Here is a 13,882-nt window from a genome sequence, read left to right as displayed (position 1 = left end):
ACATGGAATGTTTGGAGAATGGTTCTCTGGTATATATTTTACATGATTCAGCTCTGTGACATTGGAAACTTTCTTAGATTAGCAGTTAAGTTTTGTAATTTAGGCTGTTGAAGTGAGAACTCTTGAAAGATGTTTGTGAAGAATCTTTTTCCAGTCCATTTTTATATCTACAGAAACATTTAACCCCTTCTGTGGTACTGATATAATACAAAATATAATTATATATGTAAAATATATTATGTCAATAAGGCTAGAATTGAATCTCCTATGTGTTGAACAGAAACCCTTTTAAGAAGGACAGTAAATTTCTAATGGATATAACCTGATTTTTTTTCTTAAAAGATTTATTAGTTATCTACCATTTTAGGAAAAATGTTCTGTGAATTTTTGGATTGATGGAAATTTCTTTATAATGCCAGAACAATTAGTCATAAAGGGAGGAATATTCATTTGTCACAAGGAAATTTAAAAGTATATCGCAAAAAAATGAGAAAGATAGGGTGCTTTATGTAATATAGTAGAATATTTATAGACACACACACATTGATTTATTTTTTGCTTGGGCAGTTGGGGTTAAATGCTTGCCCAGGGTCACACAACTGGGAAGTGTTAAGTGTATGAGGCTAGACTTGAACTCAGGTCCTCTTGACTTCAGGGCTTGTACTCTATCCACTGGGCCACCTAGCTGCCTCAAGAGTTTTTTTGTTTTTTTAAAATATAACAAAGTATTGTGGGTTATTTTAAATCTTGTGTTTTGTTTTGGATTTTATTTACTCAATAAGCATTTGTTTAAGCTCAAGTTCATGCCATTTAAAATCTGTTTTTGAGAGGCATTGTGGTGTTATAAATAGAATGCTGATTTTAAAAGTCAGGAGAAGAGTTGGAGTAGCTGGGGTGGTACAGTACACTAGCCCTGGAGTCAGGAATATTTGAGTTCGAACCAGGTGTTAGACCCTTGGCACTTACTAGCTGTATAACCATGAATAAATCATTTAATCCAGAATACTTCAGCAAAAAAAAGGGGAGAGAGAGAGATAGGGAGAAAGAAATAAGAATTTGATTTCTATCTGTGATTGTGACCATGGGCCATTCTCTTGGCCTCCATTTTCTCATTTTTTAAAATGGAAGTGATAATACCCTCTTATTTTATAAGGTTGTCATGAGAATTATACTTTGAAAATATAAAAGTGTTGTAAAGAGGTCAGTTGCCATTGTCTTTTTTTCCCCCTGAGGCAATTGGGGTTAAATGACTTGCCCAGGGACACACAGTTAGGAAGTGTTACATGTCTGAGGTCAAATTTGAACTCAGGTCCTCCTAACTTCAGGACTGGTGCTCTATCAAACCGCACCATCTAGCTGCCCTACTGTTGTCATTTTTGAAGGGACCATTTTTAACTCTGAGGTCTTGAAAAAGCACTAAATGCCTTTAAAATTGTGTAGATTTCTTCGCCATGTAGTTCAAGTCCTCTTATTTTTTAATTGATTCTTGATTACAACTTCTTAAGTGCCTTTTCTACTTTTTTTTATATTGTACATGGAATGCTGAGATGGAATTGAGGATAAATAGTTTGTGATATTCAATGAAAAGAATAGATAATTATGGGCAGCTAGGTGGCAGAGTGGATAGAGCACCAGCCCTGAAGTTGAGGACCTGAGTTCAAATGTGGCCTAAATCTGGCCTAAATAACACTTAACACTTCCTAGCTGTGAGACCCTGGAGAAGTCCCTTAACCCCAATTGCTTCAGGGAGGGAAAAATAGATTTTGAGCTTCTTAAGGGCAAGGACTATCATTTGCTTCTCTTTGTATCCCGAATGCTTAGGACTATGTCTGACATAGTTGATGCTTAATTAATGCTTATTGATTATCTGAATTATTTTAAAGAAAAGATTGGTGTTTCTAACTCATAACTATCTGTTGTCCTCTCCAGAATAATCTGGTTTAGACTTAGACGTCATGCTACCTTTTCTGTAGCCTCATTTTCCCTTCCATTGCCTTTCTCTTCCCCACCACTGATATCATGGTGATTTTCCAAGTCATTAGATTTACCTCAGATATACTCAGGAAGTTATCAAGGATTTGTTTTAAAGAAATTCTCATTTCTAGCCTTCTTTTAAAAATGATGTGTAATGAAATGGTAATGAAAGATAATGAAATGACTTAATTGGGGTCTGATTAATTGATGTTGTATTTTACCTCTAATTTATAATGGAATCTTTAATTTTAAGACCATTTTGGTGTTCTGATTAATATTTTTAGATTATTTCTGTGAGATAAATAAGAAGTATTATCTTTTTCTAGACTCTCATTTTACCTTTAGAGAAAATGAGTCTCAGTATAAAGATTTTGAAGCAAGAAGAGATTTTATGTTTTTAAATTACATGTTTTTAAATATGAGGTTGAGAGAACAGAGGAATAAGTATATGTTATATTTAGTATCTTGTTACTTATTTTGCTTAGAAACAAACATTATTTGATTTGTTAGTAAATTTTACTATTTGGCACATTGGATGATGTTAAGGTTTAGATGGTAGTAAACAATTAGGATTGGGAGATTATTTTTTTAAAGGCTACTATCTAATGGTATCTATTCATTCTTTCAGTTAAAGTAAAATAAAAATAATTCCAAGGTAGGGAAATTGTCCCCTTGGACTACTTTCTCATCTATTATCAAAAAGAAATTAAATGATTTTTCTCTTAAGTTGAATAATCTTTTGGATTTTAACCAGAATTTGGGTGGACCTAACTTACCTTGCTCCCCTAACCCCCAAAGTATCTAGTATATAAACTGCTTTATAATAGTTTCTGCTTTACTTGTGTATTTATATATCTAATCACTGAATTTTTAAAAGAAATTCTCATTTTGGATTGTTTGATAGAGAGCTCAAGCTGCATTGCAAGCCGTGAATGCTGTCCAGTCTGGAAGTCTGGCCCTCCCTGCAGCCCCAGGCAATGAAGGTGGAGTTCTTCCAGGGCAAAGCCCTGTTCTTCGAATAATTGTGGAAAACCTCTTTTACCCTGTTTCTCTTGAAGTACTCTATCAGGTAAGGAGAAATAAGAAAGGGGGAATAGTACACAAATCTGATTTTGCTACTTGTTTCAGTTATTATCTGCCACATTTTGTTTTTTTAAAAAGTGTTTTTCTCCCCTCTTTTAAGAGATACTATTTCTTCAAAATGATACCTCAGCAGAACTCTTCATTTAGCAAAAAGTTCAGCTAAACAAAGAAAATACATAAATTGGACACAGTTTTGAGATCAATGAATTATTCTTAAATTCAAGAAATCCTCAAGAAACTGTCCCAATTGAAAAAGATGAACTACTGGTCACATGTTGAAAGTGTGGGATAATTATTGAAATCTACATCTTGCATATGTAGAGTAATTATGTCAAAAGAAGCTACTAGTAGAAGAGGAAAAAGCCTCGCACAGTTTGTACAGAGGATAGATGGTGATTTTCATCTCTGGAGCTTAGTATCTATATTGATGGGGTCACATCTATTTTAGTATATTATAATTTATCAGGTTTCATTCTTGTTATTAATTATCTATTTTTCCAAGTAATTGCAAAGTTCAGGCAATTTTGAGGGAAATTATTTAATTGGTTACCTGTGTTAAATGCATACTGAATATTTTGAGTAGCAACATCAACATTTTATTTCATCTAATGAATTAAGGCTTCTTTCTAGTTGGCAGTTAACTACATTTTATCAGATGTTGCTTCAATTGTAAAATGTTATTTCTAGTTCCTAATAAAAACACTGTTAGTTAAACAATATCTAATCATAAACTATTTTCAAAGAATGCCTGTACATATTATTACTTTTTAGGGAAACATGGTTTCAAAAGCAGATTTCACTATTTTTTTTTTTTTTTTTTTTACATATATATCGATCTGAACTTATTTTTATACTTGCTATTTTTTTACAAAGTTGTTTAGTTTTGATTGGGATATATGTGTGTGTGTGTGTACGTATATATATATACACACACACACACACACACACACACACACACACACGTATACCCACATACTTAAACACACACACATGCACACAGTTTATATATGTATGTGCCATATATAGAGTTCTAAGTTGTGTCCAAACTAGAATTTTTTTGTTTTTTGGAGCATTGAAAAAATGTAACTTACAAATGCTTCTACCCCTCCAATCTTTGCTTCAGCTCTCATGAATCAGCAATATCTATGCTAATTTTTCATTTGGCTATTTTAGACATAGCATTATGCTTACGAGAGACCAAACCATTTATCTTTCCATATCAGGTTAAATGGTATCTGAAAGTAATTATGGTGGCATTTAATATTTTAAAAAGGCAATAATATTAATAATATATAAAAGTATGTGCGATTTTTCCTTTATAAAAAACTTTACAAAATTTTTACAAACAAGTTGTTACCAAGGTGCTTATTGTTAGAAATATTTTAATCTCATAAGTCCTTTATAAGTAAATGCCAGTAACCTTTTTTCTTAGCAATGTTTGCCAAGTTGTATGTAAAATAAAATAGCCCACTCTTAATCTTTAATCCTTTATATGTGTTTAATGTGTGATTTATCCACTTTTTATCTGAAAAACAATTATTATAAGAGATACTTGGGTTTTATGAGTACATAAATTTATATACTGGCAAAAATAATATACTGGCAAAAAGTTTGTTGGTACAATTGGTACAAGTAAAAACCTGAATTGAAAAGGAAAAATTCTTACAGTAAATTCATTTGGATGATTTCAGATAAGCTGCAGTATGTTATAAAATATACCATAAGAATTATGCCTGAAGCTTCCATTAGTGTGATACTCACTGAATTAATAATAATTAATGAGAATTGAGAAACCCTGCCTTACCCAGCTGCTATGATTTCCTCAAATCTCACCATTAAGGCTACTGTTTGACATACATACATACATACATACATTCATACTTAATTATCAGATATCAGTGACTTTTGCTATTAATATAAGAATCTTTCAGGAACTTCTTTTGATTTCTGCTGTCATTCTCATAATTTAGGCTATGATCTTATATATAGATTATTTTGACAGCCTCCTGTTTTCCTTGTTTTCACTCCTCTTCTCCCCCCTCCCCCCTCCCCTTCATATAACCTTTAGGTTGTCTTTCAACTTTTTTATTCATATATTCATCTGTTTGGAAACTCATAATTGTTTCCTTTTTATATAGAGTTTAGTCCTAGTATCAAAGAATTCCTTCCTAATATGGGCCCACTCTTTTTCTTCCTGCCCCCATACATAGAAACTCTCCATTCCTATTAAAAATTGACTGGATGATCATTAGTCCAAATCTTTCATTTTACAGTTGAGGGTACTGAGCTGAAAGTGACATGTCACATAGGTTAATAAAGCAGTCAGATGTTACTGTTGCCTAAATCTATCCCACTCATTTTCACTTTACTATGGTTCTCTGATTCAGTCTTTTAGATAATCTGATTTTACCAATCATGCATCTTTCCTTCCTTCTTCTTTCCCACCTCAAAACTCCTATCTCTTGTTTTGATGTACTCTTTTTCTCCTAGCAAATATCTTCAAGCGTTCCCTAAACAAAATCCCAAACTTTCCTTTGACTCTGCTGTTTTCCCATAACTATCACTTTGTTTCTTTCTGTTCACTTTTAAATTCTACCAGTATTCATTCTTCAGTCCTGTTTAGTCTAACCTTGTCTGCCACCAGTTCTTACGGTTCTTTTCCATTGATCCACTTGTTGATAATTCCACAAATGACATTCTTATGTTTGCATCTTATTGTACTTAGCTTTTATAGTGTTTTTTGGTTTTTGATGCTGTTGACTCCTGATACTTTATGGTGCTTTTCCCTATATGTTGATTCCTCATCTTCTCCTTAAATGTAGTTATATCCTCCAATATCCTGTTTTGGGCCCTTTGATTTTCTCCTTATCCACACTCTTTATGGATCATCTCATTCACTCCAGTTATCTCCTACTAGAGATCTGTAACTCTGATCCAGAGCTTCAGCTCCATAATGTCAATGGCTTGTAGGATATCTTCACCAAGCTATCATCCATGTCCTAAACTCAGCCATAGTCCAGTCAAATAATATTCTCCACTCCTACCTCCAACAAACAAAAACAAAAACAAAACACCCATGCCTTTGTCTCATTGTTAATTTATGTTACTACTGGTATCTCTGTTTTTCCAGTGAATTTGCTTAGAAACTTGGAAGTAACTCTTAACTCATCCCTTTTCCCCTATTTCTGTCCCTTCCTGCACATTGTTCCACCCTTATCCAGTCATTTGTTTATTGTTTTTATGTTACTCTTCTACCACTGAATCTATCATAGTTTCGGGTTAGATCCCACTTTCATTGATGTACTGATCCTTTGCCAGTTTCTCTAATTATAATCTCATTTATCTCTCTTCAAATGCACACATTTTGGGCATTTTTTGGTCTCATAGTATGCACATTGTAGGTACATAGTATGTCTTTGGTAATGTTGAAATGAACATCAAGCCATCCCCTTTCTTGTTTCTCTTTTAGGAACAATCTGAGAAAAAAAGAAAATCATAGCAGCTAAATCATAAAATGCCCTCTCCCACATTTTCCTTTGCCATAATGTCTTATAGTCAACCTATAATTTAGTCTTGTGTACTCTGTAATCACCAATTTTCTTTACATAAGAGCTTTAAACATTTCTTGTCACCTTGAGTATGGGTTTAATGTACCTTTGGCCAAAGTTGTTACTGGAGGAAACTTAGTAGTAGTTTTAAAATAGGAAAATTTGTAATTAACATCATATTTTTAAGTAAAGAGATGTCTATAAGTCGCAATGTTTATTTTTTTCCTATACTTTATCCAGATTTATAATTTTTCTTTCAGATTTTTTCCAAGTTTGGAACAGTCTTGAGGATTATCACCTTTACAAAGAACAATCAATTTCAGGCCTTGCTTCAGTATGCTGACCCACTGAATGCACATTATGCCAAAATGGTAATCATGACCAAAGTTCTTTAAAATGAATAAGATGTTAAACAAAAGGTCACTTTATTGTTTCCATTTTTATTACTAATGTCCGAATTATTTAGTGTCTTCAGAATATGAAATTTGCCATTTCATGGCTCATTTGATTTGACTAAAATTGTTATTTTTGACATTTTCAATCAAAAATTGATATTTTGACATATATTTTGACATTTTTATTATAAATAAAAATATTTAAGCAAATTTTTATGTCTAACCAAATATTTTAGTTCTTGCTAGAAATTTCTTGATTTTTTTCTCCTCTATTTTTGTTTTTTTGACACATTTTTAGAAATATATTAATATAATTTGAAGTATATCAAAAATTTGGGGGGAAAGTTTGAAATATATCTATTTTATATATATATATATATATCTTTCTACCCTTATGTATAGTTAATGTTTAAAGGTTGTTGAATTGCTTTCTACCCTTATGTATAGTTAATGTTTAAAGGTTGTTGAATTGCTGCTAAAAAAGCACTATTCTAGTACATTGAGAAGATAACTTGCATTTGATTTTGTTCTAGATGAGTTTTATATAAACTAAAGAATAAGAGGATTTTAAATAAGGTAGTTTTAGGTATTCATCTATGTATATTAAAGTTTGCATTGTTTTACATCCGATATCTGATATGCTGTACAATTTTTTAAAACATTCATTTATCCTTATGAGATATGCTTAGTGGGTAGTATGCCTTCTTTAATCTTAATATATTTTCAAAATAGTTTTATTTCAGGATGTTTCCTGAATTATTATAGAAATGTTCATATTCAGCCCTGGTATTACATACTAAGTTACAAGTATATCACAGATTAAAAATTCAGCAACATTAATGATTTGTATTTTAATACAACATAACATCCTTCCAAAAAGGTCTTACTATGTAATCACCTTATATATTACATAATTGAAAGAATGTGTGTTTAAAATAAGAAAGTTTGCATCTGAAACCCAGCTCTGCTATTTAATATTTAATGATCTTTTCCCAAGTTGTTGGATCTATTTCTGTTTCAGTAAAATGAAGGGTTTAGATTAAATTCTAAGAAAGGAAAGAAGGAAACAAGCATTTATTAAGCTCCTATTATGTGTAAGCACTTGAAAAATATTATCTTATTTGTTCCTTACAACAACCCTGGGAAGTAGGTGCTGCTATTATCCTCATTTTTCAGCTAAAGAAATTGAGGTAGTGGGGCAGCTAGGTGGTGCAGTGGATAGAGCACCATCCCTGAAGTCAGGAGGACCTGAATTCAGATGTGGTCTCAGGCACTTAATACTTCCTAGCTGTGTGATTCTGGGCATGCCACTTACCCTCAATTGCCTCAGCAAAAAAAGAAAGAAAGAAAGAAAGAAACTGAGGTAGATAAGAAATTAAATGACTTTCCCAGTTATACTGCTAATACATGTCTTAACACTCTGACAAATCTGAACCAGATTTGAACTTGAATCTTCAAACTCCAGGCCTACTACCCTATCTTTTACATCATGTAATTGTATTTTTTTCTCTGAATCTTCTAGCTCTGAATCCTATTAACCTTCCTTTAGGATGTCTTCTTGTTAATAGCTAAATCAAGGGTATGTAGCTGTATTTGAAAGGATATTTAAGCTACAGAAAATTAGAAGGAGAAAAAAAGTAGCCTTTTCTCGCATTCTAAGATTCCCCCATTATCCAAAATATTTTAAAGATTCTTTGAGACAAGAAGATTCTGTGGCAGAATAATATAATTTGAACTTTATTTAACGAGCATCATTGAAATTAAGGATGAAAGTGTTTTTATCTCAGAATAGGTTTTGAACACAAAATTTGTCACACTAGATCTGGAGCTCTGTATAGTATGTAACACTTCCTTTCAAGAAAGGCAAGGACTTGTAATATTTTGGGGAGAGGAATGGAGGGAGTGATTTATAGATGAAGAAATTGAGCCTCACAGTAGTTGAGTGGTAGCATACAGCAAGTCCACATCAAAACAAACAAACAAACAGGTTGACATGTTAATTTTGTAATACCTCATATTGGTACCTTTTCTTCAAATCCTTTAGGCTCTGGATGGCCAGAATATCTATAATGCATGCTGCACTCTGCGAATTGACTTCTCCAAGTTAACCAGCCTTAATGTGAAGTATAATAATGACAAAAGCAGAGATTTCACTCGCCTTGACCTTCCTTCTGGTGATGGCCAGCCATCCATTGATCCTACTATGGCTGCTGCTTTTGGTAAGTAACTCTTTGTTGAATCACAAGAGAGCTACATACTGTAATACTGGACTGATAGTTTTCTTTACCCAGTGGTCTTCCTGTCAATTTGAAATTTAAAAAAAAATAGATGAGAAAAATATTACTTGATCATTTTGAGAACTGACACAATTATCTGAAATCTTTTTCTTTCATATTGCTCAAACTGGATTTATTAAGACATCTAAAAATAAAGGAAAAACCATATTGTACTCGTGCTAATCTCTGGAATTGATATTTCTGGGTATAGTTGGATTTTTAGATGAATTAATTTGATTTTCCTATTGAAATAATTTTTGATTTTCTTTCAAGTATCATTTTGAAATAAAGGCTTTTGTTTAAAGTAAAATCTAGCACAGCTTTTGCTTATTAAATTTTTAAAATTTCTATTTTATTTGAATACTTTTTTTTTTGCCTTCAATACTTATTTTATGAATCTCATTTACTAGAGTAATCCTAATTTACTAGAGCTATCCTAAGCTACTTCTGTAACAAGTGGTGATAGAAAATGGGATTGCAAAACAGTATCTAATATTCATGTTACCCATATTCATGAACCAATATTTATTTGTATCACAAGCACATAATGTTGAAGATTTTAACTATTGTGGTAGAATCTTATTAATAAATTTAAATGTTATGTGTGAGTTAGTATTTTTTGGTAATTCCTATATTATGTCAGTCATTTCAAAGTATAGTTTAAAAGATCCATAATTTACCAGAGGAGTATTGCTTGTTATGATATCTGATTCAAGATAATTTATCTATTCACAATTCTATAAAATAAACTTTCTGTATTACTGTCATATTAATACAATCTAAACAAAAATATAAGGAAAGCAGAAGTTTTATATTATGCTTATCTTATATGTAGTAATAATTTTTTCCCAGTTATTAACACTATTTTCATGGCAAATGACAATACAATTAAGTGCTGTGGAGTTATGGTTTATAAAATGGTAGAGATTAAATCATTTTTAAGAACCAATTTTGAGTTGATTATAATAATGAAAGGCAAAGAGTTGCAATTTGATGACCATAGATGATGATTAAATATTCATATTTTGTTTTGGACTGTATTTAAAGAAACGTATAGAATCATAGATTGAATCCATTAAAAATCATCTGGTTGAAACCCCTCTTTTAATCAATGAGGTAACTCATGTTCAAATTAAAAACATGAAATGTCATCGAGTATTAAACACATATTAAGTAGCAGAGCCTGAGTTCAAATATAGGTTTTCCAATTTATGAGTCCATTTTGGTATGTCTTAGACACTCCTCTGTGCTTGACTTATTTTCTACTAGGGTATTTCCACTAGAGCAGATGCCAATACATACATGTCTGTCTCCCTGCCTTTATTGAAAAGTAATTGTCCATGTTTTATGAATTTGTCAAAGAAGGTCTACCCTGTTTATTTGGCTTCATTTTCCACTATTCTTATTGTGAGTTTGTGAGTGGAGTGCTATCCCTCATTATTAGAAGTCTTGCTCATAATCTTTTTCTCTCCTACTTAACTTCTGTGATGACATTCTCTATTTTATTTCCGCTTTATGATTGTAATATGTTACAACCTACTTAGAACCACTTGGTCCTTGTCTATTTATTGCCTTTCTGGTGACTCTTACTTTCCATTTTTCTGAGACTGTATGTCTCATGATATTGTACCATCTCTCTGGGAAAAGTTACAATTTGAAATATTTACTATTGTGATATTTAGTGTCTTTTTGTTTGCTTATTTGTGCTTCTAAAAAAAAAGAAATTTGTGGTTTTCTTTAATGTAGGAAGATACAAATTGCTTTTTCATGTATTGTCATTTCTCAGTTTAAAGATTTCCTTCACTTTTATTCAATTAGTTGCCATAAGTTTAGGGGTGTGTGTGTCTGTCTGTCTGTCTGTCACTTTGAGATGGTGGGAATATAAACATTTATTTTAGATGATATTTTGCATTTTAGTAACATTAAAATATCACAAAAACTTTGCTGTTCCTCAGTAGGTAGGAGGGCATTCTTTTTTTCTCTGTAGTAAATATATGCTAAATGTGACAGGCATGAGTTTATTTTTATCCATTCCTGTGGAATACTCTTAGAGCATATAGCATTTTCATTGATAACTTAGTTGTTTTAATAGAATCAAGAATTTTTAGACTTGATTAGACAATTTGAACTGTAAAATTCTGAAGTTTACATAGTCTACAAAGAGGCTATAGTGAAATATGAATTATAATTGCAGATTCACAAAATTTTAGATTTGGAAAGAATCATAGAAATCATCTGGCCTCTTGCCTTCATTTTAGAGTTATGGAGTTCAAATCTCAGAGAGGCAGTGGATAGTACACAGTCACACAGTAAGTGGCAGAGTATAGCTATTAATCTTATATCTTTTGATTCCAAACATGTCCAGTACTCATTTCACTGTATTACATTTCACCCCAAAATGAAGATTTTTTTTGTTGTTGTTCAAATTCTTACCAGTCCACAGTGATATTTGCCTCCTTCAAAAGCATAGCACTATCTAGATAGTTATTTTTGAGATTTGATTAATCTCTCACCTTTGGGGTGAATAAACACTTGGATGCAAATCCCACCTATGGCATTTACACGTGTGTGAGTCATTTAATCTCTCCAAGATTTCCTTATCCTGTAAAATGAGGACATCTGTAATACTTTCCTTTTTGTAATAATGTAATGATGAAATGAGATAGAATATAAGATCCTCAGAATCAGAGAATGTTTTTCATTTTGTTCCTAACATCTTATGTGCATTGTACTTGTTAGAATTAAATTTTATATGGAGACAGTAAACTCATGAGAGAGGAGGACAGATGTTCAGGGATACCTCAATATGAGATGGGTAATAAGAACCTGCTGTTCCCTCTGATGGTATTTGCTCATTTCTCATCATGTGAGCATCTTGAGTGAGTGTGATTATAGAATCTTCTCTTCACTGTGCCCACAGAATAAGCAGTCTGTTCATTCAATAGAAGTTGGTTGAGCTGCTTGGGAATATCCGGGAAAGAACCTTTTTATTTTTTCTAATCAATTAAAAAAAATCTTTGCTATGGTATCTTTGACTTGTACCTTCTCACATGGTGAAGAAGAAGAATTAGCTATGTGATGTAATGATTTAATAGACTTTCAGGAAAATCTTTCCCCTCATCTGTTTTCCTATGAATTAAAGTTGTTGCCTATTTCTTGTTTTCCTCTATTTGAATCTTGGTTTCCATATCTCTTCTGATAACAAATTTGTTGAGTAGTTAAAAATAAAATTTTCATTAACCTGTTTTCCTAAAAACCATTTCAGAACCAGTTACTCTATACAAATTGCCTTCTTTTAAAGAGTCCCTTTCTAGCTTCAAATATTAAAGATACTGTTTGTTTTATTTAAAGGGTTTTCAAGGCTAGTTCTCATGCTGACTGCGCTAATACCCAGGACACCCCCGAGTCAGCCAGAGTCAGGATAAGCAAAAGTCCTTAGTATTTATTCTTGGTCTTTAGGGAAAGAAGTGAACAGGATGGAAGCAGAATTTCTGCAACCGTCTTCTTCCTTATCTACCGCTAAAGTGACTCTGGCTCTCTTACTCCATCCCCTAGTCCCTCCTACAATCCTCTGTATACACCAGTCATTGAGCCAGCACAGGATAGTGGGAAGGACCATTTTCCAAGGATATGCTCATAGTATTATTGTCCAATCAGTAATTAGCCCTAAGTGTTTGAACTGACCTCAGTGCAACGACTGAAGAGTTTCAGCCCTCTACAAGTTCTGAATATGTCATTTCTGTCTTAGGGACCATTATCAATTTGTATTTTTCAGAGTTTTATTATTGCCCAGAAACAGCATGATAATAGGTAATAGGACCTAGAGATCATTAGTCATTGAGTCAGTAAACATTTCTAAGTGCCTACTATGTTCCAGATATTGTGTTAAGTTAAAACACCTAAAAGCAAATATTCTAGTTCTCAATGAGTTCATAGTCTTGGTACCTCTAGATTTAGAGAAAAGCTTCTCATTTTTAGAAAGAATAGTGTTTGTGCTTCTGTAGGGTCATTAGCTATTTCATTGGAGAATCTATTAGTATCCCATGAGAGATAATCTCAAGTTTACCCCCTTAGTTTCAGCTTGAATCTCTAGTCAAGTTTTTAAGAGCATATTACATGCCAGTCTCTTATACTGGGAACTGTGAATATAAATATGTGGAACAGCAGTATAGAGGGAGTAAGATATCCACTTTTCCCCTCTGATGTTCAAATCTGTGACGACCCTAGCACCCAGGACACCCCAGAATCAACCAGAGTCAGGATAAGCAAAAGTCCTTAGTCTTTATTCTTGGTCTTAGACGCAGGATGGAATAGAATGGAAGCAGATTGTCCGCAACCGCCTTCTCCCTCGCCTACCACAGTGTGTCCCTCACTTGTCTTACTCCACGCCCTAGTCCCTCCTACAATCCTCTATACACCAGTCATTGAGCCAGTATGGATAGTGGAAAGGACCATTTTCCAAGCATATGCCCATAGAGTATTGTCCAATCAGTAGTTAGCCTCAAGCTCTCAGCAGTCCCTACTTCAGTGCATCAACCCAATAGTTTCAGCCCTCTACACAAATCCATGTGGAAATTTGTTTACACATACACATACACACACACAC

The 13,882-nt window shown here is 32.8% G+C and overlaps 1 protein-coding gene across 5 annotated transcripts in view; it reads left to right on the top strand.

The window, feature by feature from the left end:
- PTBP3 (polypyrimidine tract binding protein 3) overlaps positions 1-13,882 on the top strand; it is a 244,874-nt gene that overhangs the window by 210,171 nt on the left and 20,821 nt on the right. For all 5 annotated transcript variants that reach the window (XM_051961216.1, XM_051961222.1, XM_051961230.1 and 2 more), the window contains 3 exons: positions 2,879-3,043; positions 6,866-6,976; positions 9,045-9,219. In XM_051961216.1, coding sequence (XP_051817176.1) covers positions 2,879-3,043; positions 6,866-6,976; positions 9,045-9,219 — 451 coding nt within the window. The remainder of the gene's footprint in view (positions 1-2,878; positions 3,044-6,865; positions 6,977-9,044; positions 9,220-13,882) is intronic.

Source organism: Antechinus flavipes, chromosome 1, assembly GCF_016432865.1.
Source record: "Antechinus flavipes isolate AdamAnt ecotype Samford, QLD, Australia chromosome 1, AdamAnt_v2, whole genome shotgun sequence".
Classification (NCBI taxonomy): domain Eukaryota; kingdom Metazoa; phylum Chordata; class Mammalia; order Dasyuromorphia; family Dasyuridae; genus Antechinus; species Antechinus flavipes.
Note: the sequence above shows the minus strand (reverse complement) of the source record. Positions and strands in the feature narration are given on the sequence as shown.